Source organism: Hemiscyllium ocellatum, chromosome 37, assembly GCF_020745735.1.
Source record: "Hemiscyllium ocellatum isolate sHemOce1 chromosome 37, sHemOce1.pat.X.cur, whole genome shotgun sequence".
NCBI classification, from domain to species: domain Eukaryota; kingdom Metazoa; phylum Chordata; class Chondrichthyes; order Orectolobiformes; family Hemiscylliidae; genus Hemiscyllium; species Hemiscyllium ocellatum.
Window position 1 is genome coordinate 26048056 of NC_083437.1, and position 26322 is coordinate 26074377.

Below are 26322 nucleotides of genomic sequence, written 5' to 3' on the forward strand. Positions count from 1 at the left end.
GGTGGAGATCCTCCAAACATCCGCTAGTCCCAACTCTTCACACGTCCACCAATTGCCCAGATTGCGTGGGCATACCTGCCGGGCCCCTTGGCACCCTGTCAACTTTGGGATCTATTAGGCGATTAAATACCCCTTCTATGATCACGTGGCACACTCCAAGATTCATGAATTTAGCAACTGCATCAATTAAAAATTTAAGAGGTTGCACCAGGAGACAATATAAATTTGAAGATGCCGTACTCTTCTCCACGTATTAGAACTTTAAGAATGATAAGCCATCCATGTTTGTCCTTAATCTGCTCAGTTACCTGAAAAGGAAAGCTCCTTCTTATCAGTATAACCACTCCTCTATTCTTAGAGCTGAAGGAGGAGAAGAACACCCTGTCATAACCACTTGCTGCAGTTTCAGATGTTCCTTATCAGTTAGATGTGTCTCTCACTGTAAGGCGATGTCCACCCTTTCTTTTCTAAGACTTGACAACGACACTTTTCTTTTAATAGGGAAGTGGCTCCCTTTTATATTCCAGGTGCACCACCTGATCAGATCACTGGCCATAGTCATCCAGGGCAGCCGGTGGTTTCCCAAGAGGAGGAACCTTATCTGAGGTGTGATGAGTGACAAAGACAAAGACATTAACTCTATGTAGTCTAAAACTACTTCAACTAAAAAACTAATCACTACATTTAACTGAAGCAAACACCCAACGAGAGATCATTCCCCCTTGCCCATAGGGGGCACTCCTCCAATCCATGCTACCATCTTAATTCCCTGTAGCTGAAGCCATGCCCTAGCCCTAGGGCATGAGGGAATGAGGAAACCTGTTATTTACATTCTGACAGTTAACAATGGATGCCCATCCCACTCCTCCACTCATCTTAACCACAGATGTAGTCACACCCAACAAAAAAATCAAAAGGACAGCAGTAAAAAAAAGGACCTTAGATAATACCTAACCAAAGGCAGTACGTATAAAGCCAATAACCATAAAAAGGGGGGAGAGAGAAAAGAAGGTGCAAAAAAAAATACCATTGTCCGCAACGATGCCCCCTCCCCTCCCACACCGACGCAAGTCCTTTAATTCAAACAATTCAAAGTTCTTCGCCTTTTCCGTGGAGTCAAAATTATATACCGTACCCTCATAGGTGAAATGCAACTCAGCCGGGCAACTCAAAGAATATTGAATGCTCAGATCCCTTAATTTTTTTTTTGACTTCATCAAATGCTCTTCTCATCTTAATTAGGGCTCCTTTGAAATTCTGAAAAAACATTACTTCTGAGACTTTGTACACTAAAGCCTGCGAATTTCTCCCCAGTTTTCTTGCTGTTTCAACTATTAACTTTTTTTCTTTATAATACAGGAGCTGAATTAGGACAACGCAGGGTGCAGGTCCAGCTCGGACCTGCACATTGTGATCTGCTGGGCCTGCTCCAAGCTCACCAGGCCTGACTCCAATTCCAGCTCCAGGGACTTTGGGAGTCACCCCTCCAGGAAGCTGGCGAGGTCCTCGCTTTCTTCACGTCCCGGTAGACCCATGAGCCGTAAGTTTTTTCTCCTATTTTTATTCTCCAGATTATTGACTCACTCCTGAAGGACCCAAACCTAGCCTTCCAGCATTTGGATCCTTCCTCCAGAGACCTCCGCCAGGGTCTTCTCCTCCACTGCCTCCATTCTTTGGTCCAGTAGTTGGATTTCCTGCTCGTGCTTTTTCTACTGCTGCTTCAATCTTCTCTCAAGAGTTTGGGGATGGTGTGAGGTGGGGGTTAAAGGTCCACCTTGCTCAGCACAACAAACAACTCAGACTGCCACCATCTTGGATCTCCCAAGATAAGGCATTTTAAGCTAATGAAGTACTGTTGAAATTAATCAATATTGCAATAAAGGAAATGTGCAGATTTGGATTGAGCAAGGTTCCACGAACAGCAATATAATGATTAGATAATTTGTATTTCAGTGTTGGTTCATGGATAAATATTGGCCAGGAAACTAGAGAACGCCCCTATCCTTCAAATATTGTGGTGCTGTGATTTTGCACAACTGTTTGAGAGGACGCTTATTAACACATTACACTCCAAAATATAGAGATTAGGGATAGAGAAAATAATAACAGCTTTCACAGTGTCTCAAACCTGCACATATGCATCTTATGTGCTGATGAAAATATAAACACTTACTGCTGTTAGGCAGCAATATGGGGGGAAAGAAAACAAAAGAGAAAAAAAAGTTAGCAGACCAGAAGCTGGGATACCAAGTGATTCTTTATTTACAAATACTCAGTGTCAAACTTTAAAACAAACATTTCTCATTCAGCATGGATTAGTTGACATTCTGAGATGGATAAAAAGTGTTGGGGAGGGGGAAGAAAGGAGGCTAAAACAAACATTTTAAAGGGGTCTGCAGACCCTTAACGTTTAACTCTCAAACTCTTATTTTTAAACCCCAAATACTACAATAAGGCACAGTGCCAATTAACCCATATTACCAAACGTTCATTTGCCCTGATTTAAGGATGCGCAGGAATTCTTCCCATTATGATACATCTTTACGATATGCCCGCCTCCTCAGCTCTTTACATACTTTGATTTTTCCAGCTCCAGAAACACTGAAGGAATAATCGGACGTTAAATATGGAACGTCTCCTGTCACTTCAGGCTGAAATAGGAAATAAAAATAAAGTCAGCCTGAGTAGGGAATCTGTCTCACCATCACTTCCCAGTTTCAAGCTGTTCCAAAGTTTCTGCTCCACTGCATTGAAAATGGAATCTTGATTCACTGGCACATAACCCTTGCTCCCCAGTTTACCTCTGTTTCTCTTCAATCATCTAGTGATTTACTGGATCAAAGACTCTGGGCATCTTAACCAGAAACAATAAACTGTCCTTTCCTCAGACATTAGTCACTCCAAAACTTTTCAAGAGTCAAAGAAACTCTGCAGCAGATCCCACCTAGATTCATACTTGTTTTTTCCGTGATGTATTAAAGTATCTGGAATGTTTTGTCCAACATCTCAAGGAAAGTTCTATTCATGCTCACAAAACAGAGATGGCAGAGTCCAGTAATCAAGGGCAAATGCCAGTGCTGTGTATGCTCCCTTTAGCAGCAAACAACAATAGATGCTGGAATCTGTACTGAAAACAAAAAATGCTGGAAGTCACAGCGGGTCAGGCAGCATCCAAGGAAAGACAGCAAGTTAGCATTTTGAGTCTCGATGACTCTTCATCATAGCTGACGTGAAGTGTGGAGCGAGTAGCGTTTATGCAATAGTGTCGGCCCGGGTGGAGTGCAGGGGGAAAGAGAAGCTACTGATAGTGCAGATTAAATGATCAGAATTTGTTTTCAGTATGTTTCCATTTGTTGCGATGCTGCAACAATAAAATCCACACTGGACAGCAATCTTTTGTTTTTGGACTTTATTCTTCCCTTGTGTACCCTTCTCTGCATTCTTTCCTCCATCTGCAGTTCCTCATACCCATATTTAGGTATCAGCATCACTGTGTTCAGGGATAATTATTGGCCAGGAACCTGGAGAGAAATCCCCTAGACTTGTTCAAATAGCATCCACTCAGTTGAGTGTTAAAGATCACCACATCCTAGCTAAACTAATCCAGTGCAGTCATTGGTATCTATCCGTAATGGGAAAATTGCCTAGGTATGCCCTGTCCCAAAATAAAGTGAAATCCATCCCAGTCAAAAACCACCACATGCAAGTTGTAATCAAGTAACACTTGCTCACTGATCCTCAGTTTGGGGTCCATTGGTGAGATGGAATGCTTTCCAGTTGCCTTAATGAATGCTGCTCCCCACCATAAACAGCTTGACACTACTCAGAAATCCACCTGACTGGCACCCCATCTAGCACCTTCAACATTCACTCCCTCCACCACAGAGGGAGCACAGTGGCAGCACAGCGTCACATTTACGAGATGCATTGTCACAACTCACTAGGATTCCTTAAGACAGCAGGTTCCAAACCACAACCTTTCCACCGAGAAGGATAAGCAGATACATGGTAACTTCATCTCCTGCAAGTTCCCAAGCCTTGGAATATAATTACCATTCCTTCACTGTCAGTGAGCCAAAATCTTGGACCTCCCTCTGTAACAGCACTGAGGGTGAACCCATTATCACATGGTTCAAGGCAGCAGCTCATAACCATCTTCACAAGGACAATTAAGCGTGGGCAATAAATGATGATATTGCCAGCAAATTCATTAAAATAAATGTCACTGCAAAGATTCATTCACCTCTGCAACAAAATAACTGGATAAAGCAATGAACTAAATATGTTTACAGCATGTGCAAATCTAGCAAACAAATACTCCTTACAACAACATCTACATGCAATCAAATATGCTATTATCCAGCAATTACCCCCAGCCAAATATAACAGCACACCCATTAACCCTGCAAATGCACCATTACTTATTCAATCACCAAATCTGCCCAAAAACATAACCTCGTAACACTGCCTGCCCAACAGACCCAACCAATTAGCACCCCGTTACTGACCCACTAATAAGCAGCACCAGAATCCACAAAATTGACTCCATCCAGCATATATGGTCCGTGAAGAAAATCAATTATACAATTGTATATAATGCTACTTCTTCAAATCAAGATACTCAGTAATATTTCAGCATTGGTTTCTCAGGCTCCCTCAATAACATGACTATTGCAGCATCAGTGATCACTAATATTACAAGTGAGCTGACTATACTCTCCACAGTTCAGTAATTATGATGAGCTATCATCCCACATACCTGGTTCCTGAAAAGTGAATGGGGAATAGTGATTGCCCCAATCAGCAAGCAGTTAACCTGCTTTAGCTTGGCCACAGGAACTGGTGTCAGTATATAATACAATCTCTTTTCCAAGTTAATCCCACGTATTATTCCTACAGACAGAAGGTTATATAATTAATCCATATTGAACAGCCAGATATTTTACAGCAAAGATCAAATACACATGTAGCACAAACCAACTCAATACCATCCAATTTATTGCATAGAGATCATTAGAGTCTAGGACACTCATGAAGAGCAAATGAGACACAATCACATAGCTGGACTGTTCTGGAAACAAAATTCCAGCCTTTGGTCAATTTTTGAACTGAGATTTAGAGCCATCCTTGGCAGTTATGCATACTGGACAGCATCGACTTATATATAGCTTGAAACTGCAAATTCATTTCATGCAAAATTCTTGGCCAGCTGAACGAGAGGAAATATTATTCTCATTGGTTAGAGAAAGATTGGGAAGGCATTGTGATTATAACAGCATACATTGTAAGAAGTTATTTTAATAGTTCGTTTCAAATGATATGACCCCTGTCTGTACACCATTCAACAAATTTGAGCAACTAATTTAGGTGTGCAGTGCAACACTGGCCTAAGACCAGTGTCAGATGGTCAACTTTGTGGAAAACCTTAAACTCACAAGGTGAGAATGAAAGACACAGCCTTTGATATTAAGACCACATTTGACTGAGTGTGGCATCAAGGAAACCTAGTAAAACTGAAATCAACAGTATGAGGAGGCAAACTCAAGTGGTTGGAATCACATCTGGCACATAGGAGGAAGGTTTTGCTTGTTAGAGGTCAGCCACCTCAGCTCCTGGATATCTTTGCAGGAGTTCCTCAGTGTCGTGTCCTAGGCTCAACCATCTTCAGTTCCTTCAATGACCTTCCTACCATAAGATGTGGGGATGTTTGCCAATGATTGTACAATGTTCAGCGCCATTCGTGTCTCCCTGATACTGAAACAGTCAAAGTTCAAATGCGAAAAAATGTGAACAATATCCAGGCTTGGACTGATAAGTGCTGAAAATGTGTTGCTGGAAAAGCGCAGCAGGTCAGGCAGCATCCAAGGAGCAGGAGAATCGACGTTTGAGGCATGAGCCCTTCTTCAGGAATCATGCCCGAAACGTCGATTCTCCTGCTCCTTGGATGCTGCCTGACCTGCTGCGCTTTTCCAGCAACACATTTTCAGCTCTGATCTCCAACATCTGCAGTCCTCACTTCCTCCTTGGACTGATAAGTGGCACGTAACATTTGCGCCACACAAATATCAGACTATGACCATCACAAATAAGACAATCTAACCACTACTCCTTGACATTCAATGTTGTTACCATCACCAAACCTCCACTGGTCAATATCCTTGGAGTTACTATTGGACACTCAACTGGAGTTGCCATATAAAAAATAGTGGCTACAAGAGCAGGTCAAAAGCTTAGAATACTACAGCAAGTAACTCATCTCCTGACTGGCAAAGCCTGTTCACAATCTTCAAAGGCTTACGTCAGGAGTGTGATGGAATTCTCCCCACTTGCCTGGATGGGTAAAGCTTCAACAACACTAAAGAAACTTGACACCATCCAGGACAAAGCAGCCTGCTTGGTTGGCACCATATCCACTCCCGCTACCACCAATGCTCAGTAGCATTAGCGTTTAAAATCTGCAAGATGCACTGCAGAAATTCAAAGATCCTTAGACAATACCTTCCAAATCCAGAACCACTTCCATCTCAAAGGACAAAGGCAACAAAAACATGGAAACACCACCACCTGCATGTTCCACTCCAAGTCACTCACCATCCCGACATGGAAACAAATCGCTATTTCTTCACTGTCATTGGGCCAATATCCTGGCATTCCTTCCTTAAGATCATTATGAGTCAACCTACAGCATATGGACTGCAGCAATGCAAGCAAGCAGCTCACTACCACCTTCTCAAGAGCAACTAGGGACAGGCAATAACTGCTGGCCTGCCAGTGACACCTATGTCCCTTGAGTGAATAAATTTAAAAAAAAACTTCGGACACTTCTGTTTTCATCAATTCAATTCTCCCAGAGTACTAACTAACGTTATTCCTCTAATCGCAGATTTATTATTTATAGGACCTTACTGTTGCATTTGACTGCACAATATCAATGACTAGACTTCAAAAGTAATTTGGTGACATGACAACACTATAGACCGTGCAAACAAGTGTCACTTAAGAGTCAGAGATGTACAGCGTGGAAACAGACCCTTTGGTCCAATTCGTCCATGCCGACGAGATATCCTAACCTAGTCTAGCCCCACTTGCCAACACCTGGCCCATATCCCTCCAAATCTGAAAGCAAGTGACTACAGTGTGTAAGAGATGCCTGTTCCATGGATCTGAAAGCACTCATGAGTACTAAGCTGATGCACAACTGATGGTTGTTCTGCACGTCAGCTCTGTAAAACTGCTCAGCTTCTGCCCTGTACACTGGTGGTAGAGAGAGATTGGGCAGTGAACAACACATTTCCATCCAATAGGATGTGATCTTATACAAGTCTCAGTACTTACCAATACCGAAACAGTCACACATTGGAGGTTTTGGGAGCAACACAGGCCCATCTGCCTGGGAGCAGACAACATCTGGTATTCTGCATAATCCAACTAAACTGGCATTGGCTGCATACAAAATATGGGTAGGAGTTACATCACAATGTAACACATGGAGAGCAACTGCATTAAATGGCACCTGCAAAACAGAAATCAGTTTTTGTTTTAGAAAATGGCCCATTGGCACCCTGTAGCTCCACACTGCATGCCAAAATCCAATACTACTTTTCTCTGAAACCCAACACTGTCCATCCTTCACAAGACTCAAAACAATTCCCAAAACTACCATATAGTACAACACCTAATACTACCATCTCATTAAAAGGAAAACAACTTGAATAGCCATGATCAAAACATATTGACTCCATTGAAGTTTAATTTACTGACTTCTTTATTGAGTAGTAATGCTTCTATCTAGAAAACAACAACTTTATTCTCTTCTCATAGTCACATAGATCCCTCAATCACACCAAGCTGCATGACAAAGTATCAAGTCTAGGCCCAACAAGGAAAGTTCAAACAAAATCAGCTCATTGAGAGATTTTTTTTTAGGAGAGGAGCACTATTGCGAAGCAGCTCTGCCCATCATAAAACACATTATTCTGTCTGCATATATCAAAAGTCATTTAACTCATACTATTCTGATGAATAGTGAACTAAATTAAATGCAGAAAGTAAATCATCCAAAAGGAGGGGTGGGAGTACATTTGCAAATTATAAGATCCTAAAGGAATCTCTGGAAGGGACCATATAAAATCCTTTTTTCTGTAGTTTACCTTAAATGGAAAGTTCCTCTTGAAATTACATTCTAAACAATGGGCTGCTTCTAGCCACAACTTATACCGCCTCTTAAATCCACCATTCAAAATTCTCCCCAGGTCAGTACCTAAAAATATCACCAACTTTATTTTCCAAATGAAACTGTTTTGCTCGTGTTCCACTGATTCATGAAACATATGCCCTGTGGTATACTACATTACACAAAGAACGCATCGCATTTGGAGCTCACCTCCCCTCTAATTTCGATGCCATGACTTTATGTGCACCATTTTGGATAATATTGTATGTTGATGGATGGCTTGGCTCATCAAAGATAGTGAAGTCTCCAAAATGTAAATTTTGTAAAAAAGGTTTCTTCACAAAGCAGGAGAATTCACTTAGGTTCTCATAAAAAAAGCACCCTGTGGTATACTGCATCACACAAAGGAAACACCTATGCTATGAACCAGATGCTAAACTTCAAAAATTCCAGCTGACAGAAATAACTTGAGATGAATGGGCAAATGAGAGTGGGTACCTGATAGGGTAGCATGCTGTGCAAAAGCAAATGACACCCAGTGTCTGATGGCTGCAGTTGACTAAAACAACCCAGAAGAGCCAATTCTCTTAAGATATTGCTGCGGAGTCTCCTGAAAAAATAAGGCAGTAGAAAGGTTCTGTCAGGAGAGTAAGTTTCAGATTCTGTTTTGCATCTGTAAACATAAATCAACAGTATGGTTGGCAACAGTACACATATGAGAATTGTGAAGCTGAACCCAACAGGAAAGGATGAAGTATTGAGTATTTCTTTTGTAAGGAGAAGGGTGTCTTTTAAGAGTGCCTTTTAAAATTGCATGGTATTTTGATTGAGTAAACATTGTTACCATCATAAGGGAGAGCAAAACTGGAGATCATCAATAACGTATCATATAGAAATCAAAAGGAAATTCAGAAGCAATTCCAATTTACTACTACATGGAGTCACTGAGTGTTCTACTATACAAGCATTTAAAGGGAAATCAGATTAATATATAAGGGAAGAAGGCAACAGAAGGTAATGCTGATAATGAGGAAGGATGGGAGGAAGTTTGAATTGGAGCATAAACATCAGCAAGGACTGATGGGTAAGAACTTGGAGATGATGGTGTTCCTATGTACCTGCCTTCCTTGCCTATCTAGGCGATAGAGGTCACAGGTTTGAGAACTCCTGTCATAGAGTTACCGAAGTGCATCCTGTAGGTAGTATGCACCATTGATACGGTAGTAGAAAGAGTGGATGCTTAAGCAAATTTCTCTGCTTTTTTACACACTAGTTGTATTCATCTGTTGGGGAGATTGCTACAATGTAGACACATTAATATGACAAAACAATTGATCCAGTTTTATACTTACAAACAGCTTCCATCTCCCCCTCCAGGGACCTCAGACTGAATGTACATCAACCTATGCCCCTGGAATCCTCCCTGCAGCGTTAAATGATCCTCTTCTTCCACCTCCTCCTCTGATGTGGAGCTCAACAGCATCCTGAAATCTACAGGCTTTTGCTGAATGTGATGCTTTCCCTTAGTTTGCCATCCAGCTGCTGTCTGCACAAACTCTGGTGTGAGGAGTGGAAGATCCTGGTTCCTCTCAGTGCTTCCAAACTGCACCACATGGGTTGGAGCCAAGAGCCGAATCAGATCAACCAAAATTGACAAACCAAATCCTATTAGAAAGAAAAGGGTGCGGTGGGGCACAGAGAAAGTCAGACAGATTTGAAAGGGGCTAAAGTCACAATTATTAGGAGTACCAAACCTCTGTGGAACAAATATTATATAGTCTAGTCTACACCTTAGCCCTCAAAAAAAAGGCTATTTGGGTAGGGCTAGTTTGACTCAACACTTCAATTTTCAACAAAAACATGTTTCTGATAAATTTTCTAGGTCATTTCAGAGTATAGCAAAGCCACTAATGTGGTGTGGGATGCAGTAAGATACAATCGCAATTTGTTCACAACTTATAACAATTGATATAATCATAGAATCCCTCGAGTGTGGAGGCATGTCATTCAGCCCATCAAATCCATACTGACCTTCCAAAAACTATCCTACCCAGTCCCACCCCTTGCACTATCCCGAGAAACCTGCATTTCCCACATCTAGCTACCTAGCCTGCACATCCCTGTATACTATGGACTATTTCCCATGGTTGATCCACCTAACCTGTTCATCTTTGGACTGTGGAAGGAAACCGGAGGAAATGCACGCAGATACAGGGAGTGTGTGCAAAATCCACACAGACAGTCGCCCAAGGGTAAATCGAATCTGGGGTCCCTGACATGGTGAGGCAGCAGTGTTAAACACTGAGCCACCATGCTGCCCCATAATAGTCGAAGGTGGAACCCTAACACATTAAAGTAATTCAACTTTACATCATAATCCCTTCAGGTTTACAAAAGGGATTAATTGAAGGGCTAACATTTCATTTAAATCTATAACCAAAAATCATTTCAATATTAAATGCAACAACACCTAACAAAATGAACAAAAGCAGTACGCTGCAACATTACGAAAAGATGAGGAAGGATGGGAGGAAGTTTGAATTGGAGCATTAACATCAGCAAGGACTGATGGGTAAGAACTTGGAGATGATTGCATTCCTGTGTACCTGCCTTCCTTGCCTATCTAGGTTATAGAGGTCATAGGTTTGGCAGCTCCTGTCAAAGAAGCCTTGGTTGAGTTACCAAAGTGCATCCTGTAGGTAGCATGTATTAAATATTTATTTATCAATATACTCTGGATAAATTAGCAAAAATTAATAGTGGAGGTTTACTATATTATCATGACCTCCAATGTCTGAGTAGTCTATCGAGGGTGTGAGTGAGAAGGACCTCTGCTGGTACATTATATTTAAGGCAAAGTTTCATTGCTATTTAATAATTTATGCTCTAAATAAAGTATAACAGTGATGTGTATAACCCCTACATTATAATTCCATTACTTAGTGTGCATTTTTACATTGATCATGTAGACCTCTTGATCAACTGGAAAGTTTAATTTGACATGTCTGGTCCCATATGTGCCAGTTAACAAACTGTTTGCTGCATTTAAACTGTAAAATGGAGATAGAGGGGTCCATAGAATCCCGGAGCTGTACAGCATGGAAACAGACCCTTCGGTCCAACTTGTCCATGCTGACCAGATATCCTAAATTAATCTAGCCCCTGCTGTCAGGATTTAGCCATATCCCTCTAAACCCTTCCTATTCATGAACCCATCCAGATGCCTTTTAAATATTGTAATTGTACCAGTCTTCACCACTACCTTCACACAAGCACCATGCAGTTTGTGTAAAAGTTACCTCTTACATTCCCTTTAAATCTTTCCCCTCTTACTTTAAACCTATGCAACCTAATCTTGGACTCTGATTCCCTGGAGAGTACCTGAATACCGTGGCTATTCATCCAATCCATGCCCCTCATGATTTTATAAATTAAGGTCACCCCTCAGCTTCCGACACTCCAGGGAAAATAACCCCAACGTATTCAGCCTCTCCCGATTGCTCAAACATTCCAACCCTGGCATCATTCTTGTAAATCTTGTCTGAACCATTTCAAGTTTCACAACATCCTTCCTATAGCAAAGAGACCAGAATTGAACACAATATTCCAAAAGTGGCCTAACCAATGTCCTGTACAATCTCAACATGGCCTCCCAACTCTGATATTAAATGTACTGATCAATGAAAGCAAGCATTCCAAACACCTTCACTATCCCATTTACCTGCAGCTCTACCTTCAAGAAACTCTGAACCAATACTCCAAGATCTCTGTTCAGCAACACTCCCCAGGGTCTTACCATTATGTGTATATGTTTTGCCCTGATTTGCCTTTCCAAAGGGCAGCACCTCACACTTATTAGTTCATCAATAAGAAATAGCAACAACAGCAAGAATGTAGGACCTAAAGAAAGATATGACAAACTTTTCAACCTTCCCGACAGAATGCTTAAGAGGGTTTATCATTCATGTCTATGGTAATATCAATGGGCTGTACCATTTTCTAAACATAGGTAGTTAACCAGCATAAACAGGGGCTGCTAATTGGTGGGGACTCTAGCAAAAATAATTCAATCATGCAATTGTCATAAAACAAATTAAAATTCCCAGTCAGCATAACATTAACCCTCAAATCATTACTGGGACCAATTACAACAGAAAGTTTAGGTAATTAGCTATGATATTAAGGATACACAATTCACTGCTTCTACAGCCTCTCCCCAAAAAGAAAAAGAGTGCAGGAAAGGAACAAAAGAGAAGCTTATTTAGTCATATGGACAAAACAAAAAGAGCAGGGTAGAAGGTTATGAGTAGTAGGGATGGTATGGTGGAAAACAACTTCTACATCAATAATGTTCCACTTTATGAGACAATGAGGACACTAGCAGAAAAACAGGCATTTTTAATACAATCACTGTTAATATCACACATCACTTAATATAATACCTTCCAGAACATTCATGTCTCAAAGCACATCATAGAACGGCTATAAAACAAAATTTGACATTGAGCCACCCAAGTATATGACCATAAGCTCGATCAAAGAAGTTACTTTCAAGATCCACCTTAAAGGAAGAGGAAAAAAAAAGAAGAAAATGGACAGAGATATTAGGAGGAAATTCGAGAGCTTAGGTCCTTGGCTGCTGAAGGTACACAGTCACCAATGGTGAAGTCATTGAAATAAAACTGGAATCTTTGCATCAACCAGCATCCTTCAGGAGGATGGGAGACAAAATTACATACAAAAAAAAAGTGAAGTTTATGAACTTTAATCTTACCTTTGAGCCAGCCCATAGTGTTTATGACCAAAGGTGCTTCCTTCCTGCATCCAGCATATAGATATTTTGCAATTTCTAAGTATCGATCCAAATCCCGCTCACACGACACATCACCATAATACACCATTTTACGGGGCTCACACTGATGCATGTAAGGTGGGCCTGTTAAGGGGACAGAACAAAACAGAATATACAAGTACAGAACACAAGAAGCGGCACTGTTGAAGATTTTTGTTGTTAATGGCTATCTTAACCAAGTCAAAAACTAAAATGGGGGTAGAGGATATATTCTGTTGCTTACTTTTGTAGCTGTTGAAAATAATTGGGCAACACATTTTACTCTCATCAGCTCCACATTACCTATTTATTTGCTGCAAGATTCTAGAGCAGAAAATTGTTATTAGTCCAGAGTTCCACAGATATTAATTACACCGAGCCAATAAATAACAAGACGCCTTGCCTTACTGAATTCCAGCTAGCCCACTCTGTTTGGTATCAACTGACAATTGATACACAAGACTTACAAAAAATCATGTTTACTTAGCCTGAACATCGGTTCTTGATTCAGTTTTCATCTTCTCTCTCCCTCCTGTGCCAGTCTTTCCAATAACCTTGTACAAGGTTATTCTCCCCGTGTCTGCGTGGGTTTCGTCCAGGTGCTCCGGTTTCCTTCCACAGTCCAAAGATGTGTAGGCCAGGTGAATTGGCCATGTTAAATTGCTCATAGCATTAGGGAAATGTGACTTGGTGGTTTACTCTTCGGAGGATCGGTGTGGACTTGTTGGGACGAAGGGCTTGTTTCCACACTGTAGGGAATCTAATCTAAACTTTTAAGCCATCCAGCATTTATATGCCTTTCCTTCCTCACGTTCCTTGAGATCCTCCCTCCATACCATCCTACTGGTTCCCCTTTCCTAAGTAGTGGTCTGCCTGAGGTCTCTGCCTTTTCGCTACTAAATTCAGCAAATGTCTTTGTTTATTCAATCACCTCAGTACTCTGCCATTTGTTACTTCTTCAACCCCCCAGCTGACCCTCTTCTTTCTCCTCCAAGTTCATTTCAGAGTCATTTAGCAAGCTGATCTCCTCTTTCCAGAAGCTCCAAGTCTCTCATTCATATAAAACATCATTCCAAATCTAGCTGTTAAGTTGTTTCTTGTTTTTGTGAAACTTTCCCAAAACAACTGAATTTTTACACCCGCTCTTCTCCTTCCATGAATATCAGAAATATTTCTTGACAATTTTGACATATGCACTTTGCTTTTGCAAACGATCAGCGCAAACCAGTGGTGGCTCAGTGGTTAGCACTGTTGCCTCACAGTGCCAGGTTTGATCCCACCATCAGGTGACTGTCGCCGTGGAGTTTGCACGTTCTCCCCATGTCTATGTCGGTTTCCGCAGGGTGCTCCGGTTTCCCCCCTCAGTCTAAAGATGTGTAAGTTTAGGTGGATTGGCTATGCTGAATTGCCCAGTATCCAGGGATGTGCAGGCTAGAGGATTAGCCATTATAAATGTAGCATTATATGGTAAGGAGGTGGGTCTGGGCGGTATAATCTGAGGGGCAGACTCTATGAGCCTTCTGCAATGCTGTAGGTATTCTATTCTATCATCTGAGGCTTTCATTTTTCTTTTAGATCATGCCTAATGTTATTAATGCATTAGCTTTTGTAATTCATTTTTCTGCAGTTTCTACAAATGTTTTATCATGTGTAAACCTACCCCAGTATTAACAAAAAAATTTCAGTCTTCAAAAACTTGTTTAATCTTTTGCTTCAAACATTTGGTGATAAACAATATCCTTGATGAATCACTTTTCCAATTACACATGGTGCTGACTCCCTATTGACTACTCATGATTGCTTATCTCACGTATACATATTTTTAAAGAATCGTCCAAGCTGTATAATGCTATAACTCTAATATCTCTTCTGTTTGCTCCTGTGTCATGTAGCATTGTTAAGAGTTTCATTCAGTCAACCCAAATGAATGCTTTTTCAAAATCCAAAAGTCAAATGTTGTGTCTTATGTTTAATTAACCTGACTGTCTATGTTTTGAAGGTTGTGTAGCGAAATATAACAAAGAATAAGTGGGAAGGCAAAGAATTACATTGGAGGTAACCAGTTTGGATTTCAGAGAGGAACAGGGGTGGGGGAAGCAATCGGTATTAAAAGATTGAGTTAATAAATAGAGTTTAGGCAGGAAATGTGTGTTGGTTTAACAAAGAGCATATCAAAAATAAATAGATACATGTATACAAGTACAAAAATCTTCTCGACCAGCAGATTTATTGGAGCAAGCTGAGGCTGCACCAGAATGGAGGGGCAGGGATTTGCATCTCTTAACCTATCTCGCCCCTCTATGTGCACATCATAGTGATAAAGATATATCATGAAACGAAAACAGAAACTGCTGACAAAACCTAGGTCTGGAGGCATCTGTGGGGAGAAAGCGGCGTTAACAATTTGAGTCCAGTGACTCTTAATCAAAGCTGCAGTTTCAGGTCTGCAACACCTGCAGTTCTTTGTTATATTTTAGTAGGCTGGTATTTAATTGAACGGCTTGTCTCAGAAAGATAAAGGATGAAACTTGGAAATGTGAATTAGTTTTCCATAATCTAAAACCTGAAAAACAAAATTAGGCTCTCAATGGTTGCAATGAGTGTGTTTGGTTTTAGAGTCACCTCTTCTCTTCAAGCGTAACCTTGTTATGCGCTATTTGTGATGGACAACACTAACACTTTGATTTATAGCCTGTCCACCTATCTCAATACTACTTAATAGACTACTTACTGAGAACTGGTTCCGTCACCAAGTGTAATGCCATGCAGCCAGGGGGGCTGAACTCCGTCTGACCCAAGTCAAGTTCCAGAAACTCCACACATGGAATACTACGCCGGGAGAGAAAGCATTTATTTCTATTAGGCACATCACAGATCAGATTCAAATCTTCACATCGATAAAATCATAAAAGGAACACAGCTTTCTGGATTTTAAAGGTAGGCATAGACTACCAGAATAAGTAATGATAAGTCTCTGGAAAAACTTGTTTAAGCCATAGTTGCCCAAGTCTATTTGCAATTCCGGATATCTTGCTATAGAATCACAGAATTTCTACAGCAGTGAAGGTGGCCATTTGATTTGTCATGCCTATTTCAACTCTCCGTAGGATCATTTTACTTTGGGTCACTTTCTTCCCATTCATCATGGTACTTCACAATCTTTCTTTTCAGATAACAATACAATTCCGTCCTGAATGCCTTAACTGAAACTGCCTCCATTACATGCCAGATCCTAATTGAATGAAAACCTTTTTCATGTTGCCATTGTTTCTTTTACCAAATGTGTCCCCTTGGTTTTGATTCTTCCACCAATGAGAATACTTTTCTCCTTGCATCTACTTTGTCCAGAGCCCTTATGGTTTTGAAGGCCTCTATCAAATTTCCTATCAAAGTCCTCTCTCCAAGGAAAACTGCCCCTACTTCTCCAAATGTCTCTTCAGAACTCAATATTCACATCCCTGGGCTGCACCAGTGGATCTTTTCTGCATTCTCTATAAAGCTGTCACATTTTTATGGAGGCTGAACTAGTGTTCTGTACAAGTTTAATATAATTTCCTTTTTATATTTTAAGCTGTAATAAAGTTCTCCCAACCTGCCCTGTCACTTTCCCAATTTATGCATGCATTCACCAGGTCCCCATGGTCTAGAATTGTACTATTTATTTTATATTATCTCTGAGTTTCCTATGAAATATATCAGTTTGTACATCCCTACATTAAGTTTGATCTGCCACTTGCCTATCTATTCCATTGGCATGTTTACATCCTTTTGAAGTTCTACACCATCCTCCACATGCTTCACTATGCTTCGAAGTTCATATTATGTTTTGAAATTGTGTCCCTTGAACCAAGGTCTGGATTATTAATATATTTCAACAAGAGCAAGACTCCAAACACAAACCTTATACAACTTCAATACAAACTTTCCTCCAATCCAAAAAATACATTAATTAATATACTCTGGTTCCTGAAATTCAGCCAATTTTGTATCAGTGTTGCTGTTGTACCTTTTATTTCATGAGTTGCAATTTATACATGTCTGTGGAGCGGATTTTGTAACATCAACAACACTACACCATTTAAAAAAACTCCAGCAAGGTTTTTTTTCCTCAACAAATCTGCAACAGCTTTCTTTAGCTAACCAACATTTGCCTAAGTCACTACTCATTTGCCTGAAATGAATGTTTCTTGAAACTTCCCCTCCACCAATTGTGGGGATTTGTCTGTAATTGTTGGGCTGATCGTCAACAAGTGCAAATCTTCAACATTCTTAAAGAGAGCACACTAGAGCCATAACAAAGTGTACCTCTCCAGGATTATGCCTTGATGGGAAATTTAAATTGCAATTAGACTTGAGACATTAGGCCTACATTCACAGGAGCAGAGGAAGTTGAAAACAGATTTACAAGTTTTTAAAGTATAATGTTTGTGATATGTTGAACAGGGAATGTACAGCTGCATTCAATTTAAAGTAGCCCCAAATAGAGTAGCTTCTTCGTCAGAACTTGTTAAAAAAAACTGCTTATTTATGTCTTTTGAATATTACCTCTGCAGTTGGAAACCAGATGTAAAGTTTTGCATAATTACTTGCAATGGTGGAAAGGCTGTTTCCTATTCTCTAGAACTTTCGGATTAGGTTTTGGATTCCTTCTTTCTATCTTGGGGATGTGCTTCTCCTACTGGTGACGAAGAGAACCCAAACCAAGCACTCTACAAGGTCCACAACAGTGATAGCTCCAGAGGAATGGTTCAGTGTCACTTGCATGCTCGCTTGATCCAGGTGGCCGAATAGCAGTTTGGCAGCTTCAACGCTGATCAACACCATCTCATTCCAGATCTTCCAGGCCCTTCAACTTGCCAAAAGGCTGTAAATGTGATGGTGAGGCAGAGTGCTATGAGGATAGTGCAGGTTAGCACCCTACTACTCAAAGCACAGCTACTGACTCCTCCACTAGATGGGAGAAGCTGTCAGGTTTCCAGGAATGTACCCACCACTTAAAATAGGGTACTCCTGTAGTCACTAGTGCAGATGTCAGTGATGAGGAATCATCAATTTAAGCACTAAGAAAATAAGGAGATAAATGAGAAAAATGATTTTTACAATCAAAGTTTTAATTGGAATATTGAATGGCAGATACAACCACATCTTCAATGGAAATTTGATAAATATTTGAAACAGAAGATCAAAATCACCAGGAAAGAGACAGCAATGGTATTCATTTGAGAAGTATAGGAAAGTTGAGGAACGGAATTAAATTTGTACTGCTGTATTGAGCCCACTCAGGTATGAATTGTCTCCTCCGCTGGAAAATTCTATGCAATGTCTCTCTGTTCTCAGGTGCACTTTCTGCCAATAATCACTAAATGGTGAACTGAGGTAAGAATCCTGGCTCATATTATCAGGATTCAAAGTCAGTTACAGCTAGTGATCTACTGCCCCAATTAACTGTTCAGGAAATGACTGCTGTGTGCTTCACCTCCAGATCCCCAAACACTCAGGCCTTTAACCATCAACAACAATTCAACATGAGACAAAGCACTAATGTTTGCTAGTCCTGTTACTGTTAGTAATGTAACAACAAATCTTCAGATTCAACTTGAGACAGTTTTCACTAGCCATTGCGAGATTAATACTAGAACTCTCAGGATTTTGAAACTTACTGATTTAGAAATGAATTCAGGAGATATCTGCTGAAGGTTGATTTTCCAAAATTCTTTCCTCCACATACCAGGATAATAGGAAATCCATCATCATCTTCTGCAAGAAAACAAAAATATCCACAGAGACTCACAATTTCATAAAGAATTATTGTATTAATACCATATTTAATCCTCCACAACTCATGCAGCAATCACTAGTCTACACACATCACCTCCAATGTCTGGTTCACTAAGACAATTCACCACACCAGTGCAAACATAATGGGATTTGCTGACCATTTCTAAAGTTTGTCCACTGAATTGTGAAAAATAATCACTAATGTTCTTCTGGAATTAAATAATTACATACAATAGCAAATAGACAATGCAATGGACAAAGGCATAATCAAGAAAAAAATAGTGGTTTATGTGCATTTTGTAACAAAATTGTTATATTTCTAACATGTCAGCCTATTACCAACAACTCACCACATGTTTTTAGAAGTTCCTGCACAGTGACTATCCAGCTCTCCGACACATTTATCCCTTGATCATCAGGGAGGGGAATGACTCCAATAGATGTCAAAGCTGAGCATTCAAGAAATGCATGTTTTCGAGAATTCATCTTCTTCTGAAAGGGAGAATCAAAACCAAAATTAACTTAATCATAAAGCCTGCATTAGAAATAAAAATATGCAGACAGATGGGCTATAATAGGGGTTATTATAGTGCCACTGACAAAAATAATTACAAGTCTAAAGAACTCAGGAGTCTTCAGTTGGTAAATAAGAAAAAATCGAGTGGGAAATGTTTGGTTTGCAGGCTCAGTCTTCCCAGCCGAAGACTCTATTCTGCATAGCCTATCCTTCACCCTGACGTCTTACCAGCCCAATTACCTCCTAATCTGTCAGCAATAATATACTGATCACCGTCTGAATAAATAGATAACATGGTTCACTGCAGTTTTAGTAAATTCCTGATGCAGTACCCAGAACTGCCCACAGTTTCTAAAGGATCCTTGACTCATATCAAAATTCCACCACAATCTTTGGGCACTTGCATCAACTGCTTTCGCTGAGGATTGGATTTTGAAAAAAATTACTTCATTATTTGCAACACTACAAAAAAATTACTCTTAATCCAGGCAATCGGAGAGTCATTGATATTGTATGATTTTATTTAGTGCTCCTGATGTATATTTTTATGGCTAACATGCAATAGTTTATATTCTACTTTACAGAAGTAACTGAAGTCCAAAAATACGTCTTCAGCTGGAGCATTCTTTGGGAAACCTTGAATGACTTCAGATGTGTGACTACGAATCTATAAATGAAAGTTATTTCTTTGTTTGACTAAAAACAGACCTAATTTACTATTTGCCAACCAACTTCACATCTAATCTAAAATCTTCTAAATCTTTTGTCGTAGTTATTTTCAATCAACTTTTTCAGATTTGGTATGACTTTCTGAGACATTGGGATTTGAACCTGGACCATCTGACCCAGAGGTAGGGACACGACCACACAGCCATAAAAGCCTAACATGTGGATTCTATCTAATTAGGTCCCTTTTTAAAGAGACATCAGCTATGTAGGAATTGAACTAGTATTGCTGGTGCCACTCTTATTGCTAACCAACCCTGTCTGTTTAGATTAACTTTTTTTTATGACTGGATACTTTCTTCACCACTTTGCCCAGCAGGACCAAAGCACACATGGTACATACCAGAAACCGAACATGTTGCAGAACTACAGGTAGATTAGATTAGATACCCTACAGTGTGAAATCAGGCCCTTCAGCCCAACAAGTCCACTCCAACTCTCCGAAGAGTAACCCATCCAGACCCACTATGGGCAATTTAGCATAGCCAATTCACCTGACCTGCACATCTTTGGACTGTTGAAGGAAACGCACCCAACAAAGCACATGTTATGAACATACACTTGCAGTACTGGCACCTATCACAAAATCCAAAAGTATTTTCATTTTAAGCCTCTAAATCTCATGAATAACTTACTGGATGTGAAGTAAAGACTTCCTTGTATTCTGGGAAGCTGGAGAGATAAACCATGCTTGGGGTGTCAAGATGCTCCAAGAGCAGAACTGAGCATGAAGAGGTCACTTCTTTTATCAAATTGTGTCTTGATGCTGCAATGAAGAGCCACAGAAATTACAAGTGTCATTTAAACCTAGAAATCTTTCTCATCTTAATTTCCAAATGCAGGTATAGTACATATTACAAACATACAATTAAAACATTAACATTTCACGACATATAGGGTATAGAAGGCACAGTTTAAAATTTTTGGACGACACAAAGCTTCAAGTCACAGTTTTCAAACAGGAGGATGATTACAGAATTCAACAGAACACATACAGGCTAGTGAATCAAGCAGACACATGGAAAACAAAGTTTCAATCAGAAGTGAGAAATTGTACATTTTGGTTGCAAGAGGCAAGCAATCTAAATTAGTAGCCACAATGCTAAATGGAATGCATAAACAGAGAAGCCTGTGGACAGAGCACACAAACCATTTAAGATGGCAGGGCAGGCTGAGAAAACTATTTGAAAAAATCTGAGCTCTCTAAATAGAAGCATAAAGTGCCGAAGTAAGGAGGTTAGAGTAAACATTTGTGAAACACTGATGCTTCCACAACAGGATTGTTGGTTTCAATTCTGGACACTGCTCTATGGAAACATGTGGAAACCTTAAAGAAGGTGCTGAAAAAAATATTAGATTGGTTCAAAGGATGAGGGACCTAATTATGTTGATAGCTTTGAGAAACGAGGGTAGCCCTACTTAGAGCAAATGAGGTGGTATAAAAACTTGATAAAGATATTCAAAATCATGAGGGGTCAATTACAGTCACTCTCAAATTAGGGGTCAAGGGAACACAAAGTTTGGAGGGGGAACACTTTCTAAGGAGTAAGTGGAACAAAAATTTTTTTAAAAGTGAAAAGAAAGTAATGAGCAAGCTGCCACTTCCTTTGCATAACAAAAATTAGTCAGCTACTTCTACGAACAAGCTGTCCATCCCAGTCCACAGCTTCCAAATATATAGCTGCCTTCATGGCAATGGGTGCCTGAGCTCCAAGCATTTCAGTGGCATTTAGTTTTGGTGAGAAATGTAGGAAGGAAGATCAACTATTATGAAACCAGGGGTCATTCAATTTGACAAACAATTATAAATGATCCCTCACCTACTGAGCAATTGTAACATTTTCTGTTTACCTGTATGTTACCTTGTTTCTGGTTTGATTTGTGCAATTGTGGAAAAGCTGTCAGTTTGACCTAAGTCTTTCACCACATTCAATAATAGAAACTCTGAAAATTTAAACAGTAAACTGGGATGGATTTTAACAGGTTTGTAAAATATTCCAAGAATATTACAGTATTCACTTTAACATACCAAAATTGCAGTCAATTTTTTAAAATGAAAAATTAACATAGTGACCTGTCTTCAGCGTGCTAAATGGCTAAGTATGGTTGTTGATACTGCTCAAATCATTAGATATTTGTCTTGAAAGTGATTTGTGAACTGACTACTTGTTAATGGCATGCAATCCCAATCTTTACATACAGCAGTTCACATGCAGTTCAATACAATGTTAGTGGAACTATATTTATTCTTTACTTCTGGTTGTCTGGTATATCTCAAAGTTTACATTGATGAAGTTGTCTTTAAATTACTACTGTAACCATGTTCTAGTAGTTCTACATTATGAGTAATACCCATGCTGTAATTTAGTTGGGGGTCTATGACAACTAATTCATTTGAAAAGGGGTCATTAAACCAAAAAAGGTTTTGTCAATCATTGGTCTAAACATTATACTGTTCTACTGTGTGTACACCAACCAAGAACATAGATTGGTTCTTTTGCTAACCACTTTCAAAAACATGGGTAAAAATACTGTTTCATGCAGCAAGCAGTTATGATCTTTTGGGCTGTGCATGCCAGGATGCTGGGGAGTTTCAATCATGGCTTTCAAGGGCAATGAGGTAAGCATTTGAAAGGGAAAGATTTGCAAGGAAATAGTGCTAATGGTGTCAGGGTGGGGTAGAAGAACAGCAAGACTACCTCAGTTACCTTGCAAAGCACAACAGAATTCAATGGACCAAATGGCCACCATCTACACCACACCCATTCGAGGATCTTGTGGCCATTAAACATTGAGTAAATATAGCACAGGTTAGATTTGGGTAAAGCTTCATCCACACTGACTTTTTACGCTGTAGCCATTCAACTGAACCATTTTATCTGCAGAGGCAACTCAGGTTAGTCCCATTTGCCCATATATTTCGCAGGGGGCTACAAATTATTCTTCGGGTAATTATCCAACATCACTTTGAAATTCACGAATGAATCTGTCTTTACCATCAGGTAGTGCATTTCAGGTCCCAAGTACTCATTAGGTATTTGGTTTTTCCTGGTCATCAACAACCCTTAACCTTCCAGCAGCAGCCAAATGTCATTTGCAGATGAGTTTCAAACTTTCACATTGATGATGTTTCCAAAGATCTGGAAAGCCCAGCTCTAACTTTTAGCTTATGTCCCCAAGAATGAATCTCCCCAAACAGCAGAAACACTTTTACTCTCTACTCAATTTGTTCCCTGCAAAATATTAAACTGTGATCAAATCATCCCTTAACTGTCTCAATTCCAGGGAACACAATTCCAGTTTGTCTCATCTTTCCTTGAAATGTAACCTTCGAGTTCAATATATCATGCCAGTGAATCTACACCTGCACTCCCTCCAAAGATTCCTTCTTAACATATGGTGCTCACATAACTCCAGGATTTTTTTTAATTGTTGAAACGTACTTCTAGCCCCTTGTATCCAGAATATCCAATCAATAGCCATCTGCTGTGTCTAACATTTCAGCATGTGAAAAATACAATGTTTTATACTTTACATTAAACGTGGATGATATCATACTTGCCTTCAATAAAATAAATTTCCCAGTTTTACCCATTTGCTTAATCTATTAATACTTCTAATTGCATGTCTCAGTCTAAAAGTATTAAAATAGGCAGCTTTAACAGAATGAGAAGGGTAACCCAATTTGCCCTGATGTTGACTGGTCAGTATCCATTAATAAATGTTATAGCCATCACTCCAGTTATCAGCTTCCTGTTACACTGAATAGGTGCAGAGTAGATTTGATATTCCTATTGAACATTCAGTGGCCTGTTTCTCTCCACGAATGCTAAACCCTCACCTGCTGGTACATGCTGCCGGAACACAGCCTTCACCTCCATTTTCATCTCTCGCTTGGTACGGCCAGGTTTACAATGAGGCAGTGCTTCGATGCTCAGGGCAGCATGTGTCGGTAAGGAGTACAGGCAATACGCAGGCTGTTCCTGTCCAATTGTAAAGCCTAACACTTGGACACTCCCATATAGACAAGTCATGCGACACCTTCCTTGAAATGTCAACTTCTGCAAAAAGAAAAAGCAGCATTTGGGAACACTGAAAGCCATGACAAAAAAAATGCCCTCAATTCTGAATGGGGAATCCAAAGTTAGATCGCCTTCCAAATGTCAACACGCACCACAGAAAGGTAACAAAAGGACACTGTACCCCAATAAGAGTCAGCAACTACAAAAAAAATGAGTGGCCTGAAGTTCCATGAGTTCAGCAGCTTCATAGGATAGACTACAGCAAAAATACAAATATTTCCTCCTACCTGTGATGGGGACATAAGGACAACAGCCTGCTCATTCCCAATGTTCACTGCAGTGACAGACAGTCTTGTACTGGCTCCAGGGAAAGCAGTATCGTCAATGAAATCTTGAGATGATTCATTGCTGAGAATCCCATTAAGGGCAAATGAATCTGTATACAATTCCTGATACTCTGCTTCTCCATTGTCCTCTGTGGCTTGGCAGGCATGTTTTTTCTGAGTCCTGCTTTGTGCATGTGAACCATTAACAGTTCCATCTGTACTATAAGGAGCAGATTCAGTATTATTTTCTTCTTCCTCATTTTGTTCTTCATCTTGTTCTGTGGCATTTGATCTTTCAGTGTCATCTCCTTCACACACCTCTTCTGTACTTTCCCAAACTTGAGCATTCTTTGTATTCCGTCTGTGGCGGGATCTCTTCATTCCCCGGCGACAAGGTGCAATCAGACAACAGCTACGTGACAGCACACTCAGTTGCTTGGGTCCTGACACATCAGTCAATAACAACATGGCCTTGCGTTTCCACCTGCGACGACGAGCTGCTGTGGAAACAGCCTGCTTCAAACACACTGTGCCTGGGTTACTGATCCTCATCTTGTGTTAATCCTTGTACAATCCAGCTGTTTATGCAGGAATTGACATAAAAACAAATCAGTCAATTCTATAACTGAGCTTGAGAGACTCTGACCGATATAATCAAAGAATGTGTTTCAGAAACTTAATGAACATTAATCTCCAGTCCTGACAACAACCCTATCTTATCAGGCGGCTCAAAGCACCAATAACACCAAATTATACCTTGCAGCATCAACATCGCCTTACATACCCAAAGATTTCCATTAGTTCTAAGCCATCCTGATTACTCTTGAACAAATTCATCTCAACAAACAATTCCAATTATAACTAGATATTTTTTCTCCATTTCATTATGACCCCTCAATCCCTTGTATCTCTGACATCACAGCATAACCCATATTACTGCTCTTGTTCCTATGACTCTCCAAGCTCATTAGCTCCCACAGCTGCACTTCAAGGATTCTCCTCACATCAATCCCAACACATTACCTCCTTCCGGTCTTTGACACTTTATCCATTCTAATACATCTGTGCATCCATTCCCACTGTACACTATCGCTTTCTTGACCACATCTATGCTAGTTCTTCATGTACCTCTGTACTATCTGGGCACACTTAACCCACACTCTTGGTCACCATGCATCTATCCCGTCCATTTTCCCTCCCTCCTTTACACCTTTCAACTGTCCTCCGGTTCCTCATTTATACTCCTCATCATCTCTTTATCACCCAGTCACCATTTCTTGCTCCTCCACCTTCCTCCTCAACTCACGCTCAAAACCCATCAACATTTACTACCCCCTTTCCTCCCTTCATCCCACCACTCCACGTGCCCCTAACATCCTCCTCTCTTCTTCCTCTGACCCCTCCACGCCTCAAAATCCTCTCCATCAGCTTTACTCCTCGTCCCTTTCACAATCCCTTCTTCGCCCTTCACTCACTTGAGGTCCTTCACCAACTCGTTAGCTCGAGTCCCTTTTCCATCCTTCAGTCTCTCCCGCTCCCCACTCCCTTTTCATCTTCCCAGTCCTTCACCTCCACCCCGCTTGGGGACACACGTTACCGCCTCATACCACCCCATCCCCCAGGCACAGCGCCGCCGGTGAATCCCTCTCTCTTCTAGCCTCTACATGTGAGAGACTCTCCTCCATCTTCGACCCCAGACGGAACGATTTTCATTTCCTATCCGTTACATAGAACACAGAACATTACCCTTGATCTCTTTCTTCTCCGTACCTCAAACTATCCCCCCCTCTGCCTCGGCACGTTGTTCATAAGCAATACTCCCGCTCACGTTTCCTCCCTCTTCCACTCCTCAATTATTCCTTTTGATTGGCTCTTGTTTCAAACAAAAATAGAAAGAAGCGCTCCAAAACCAGCCTCCACCTCCTGGCCTGATGGTACTGGCTCCAGCC

The 26322-nt window shown here is 40.4% G+C and overlaps 1 protein-coding gene across 5 annotated transcripts; it reads right to left on the reverse strand.

Annotated features, from left to right (window-relative positions):
- Nucleotides 1-2239: 2239 nt before the first annotated feature.
- Nucleotides 2240-26322, reverse strand: nol9 (nucleolar protein 9). Of its 5 annotated transcripts, none has more exons than XM_060852028.1 (13): nucleotides 26202-26322; nucleotides 24335-24951; nucleotides 23867-24086; nucleotides 20661-20791; nucleotides 19133-19274; nucleotides 18665-18761; nucleotides 15736-15833; nucleotides 12948-13109; nucleotides 9526-9838; nucleotides 8672-8783; nucleotides 7336-7513; nucleotides 4760-4893; nucleotides 2240-2651 (listed from the first exon to the last, which is right to left on the reverse strand). In XM_060852028.1, exons 2-13 carry the CDS (start codon nucleotides 24923-24925, stop codon nucleotides 2529-2531), a joined length of 2301 nt encoding a protein of 766 aa, XP_060708011.1. In that variant the 5' UTR covers nucleotides 24926-24951; nucleotides 26202-26322; the 3' UTR covers nucleotides 2240-2528. The 5 variants fall into 5 exon arrangements, with proteins under 5 accessions (XP_060708011.1, XP_060708013.1, XP_060708009.1 ...); XM_060852030.1 differs by having other exon boundaries at nucleotides 19133-19271; nucleotides 26144-26322; XM_060852026.1 differs by having other exon boundaries at nucleotides 26144-26322.

Coding starts and splice junctions, on each gene's coding strand:
- nol9 (XM_060852028.1), bottom strand. CDS start 24,925: ATGAGGATCAGTAACCCAGGCACAGTGTGTTTGAAGCAGGCTGTTTCC. Junction 18,762..19,132: donor GGAACTTCTAAAAACATGTG/GTGAGTTGTTGG, acceptor GTTTTCTTGCAG/AAGATGATGATGGATTTCCT. Junction 15,834..18,664: donor CTGAATTCATTTCTAAATCA/GTAAGTTTCAAA, acceptor CTCCCGGCGTAG/TATTCCATGTGTGGAGTTTC.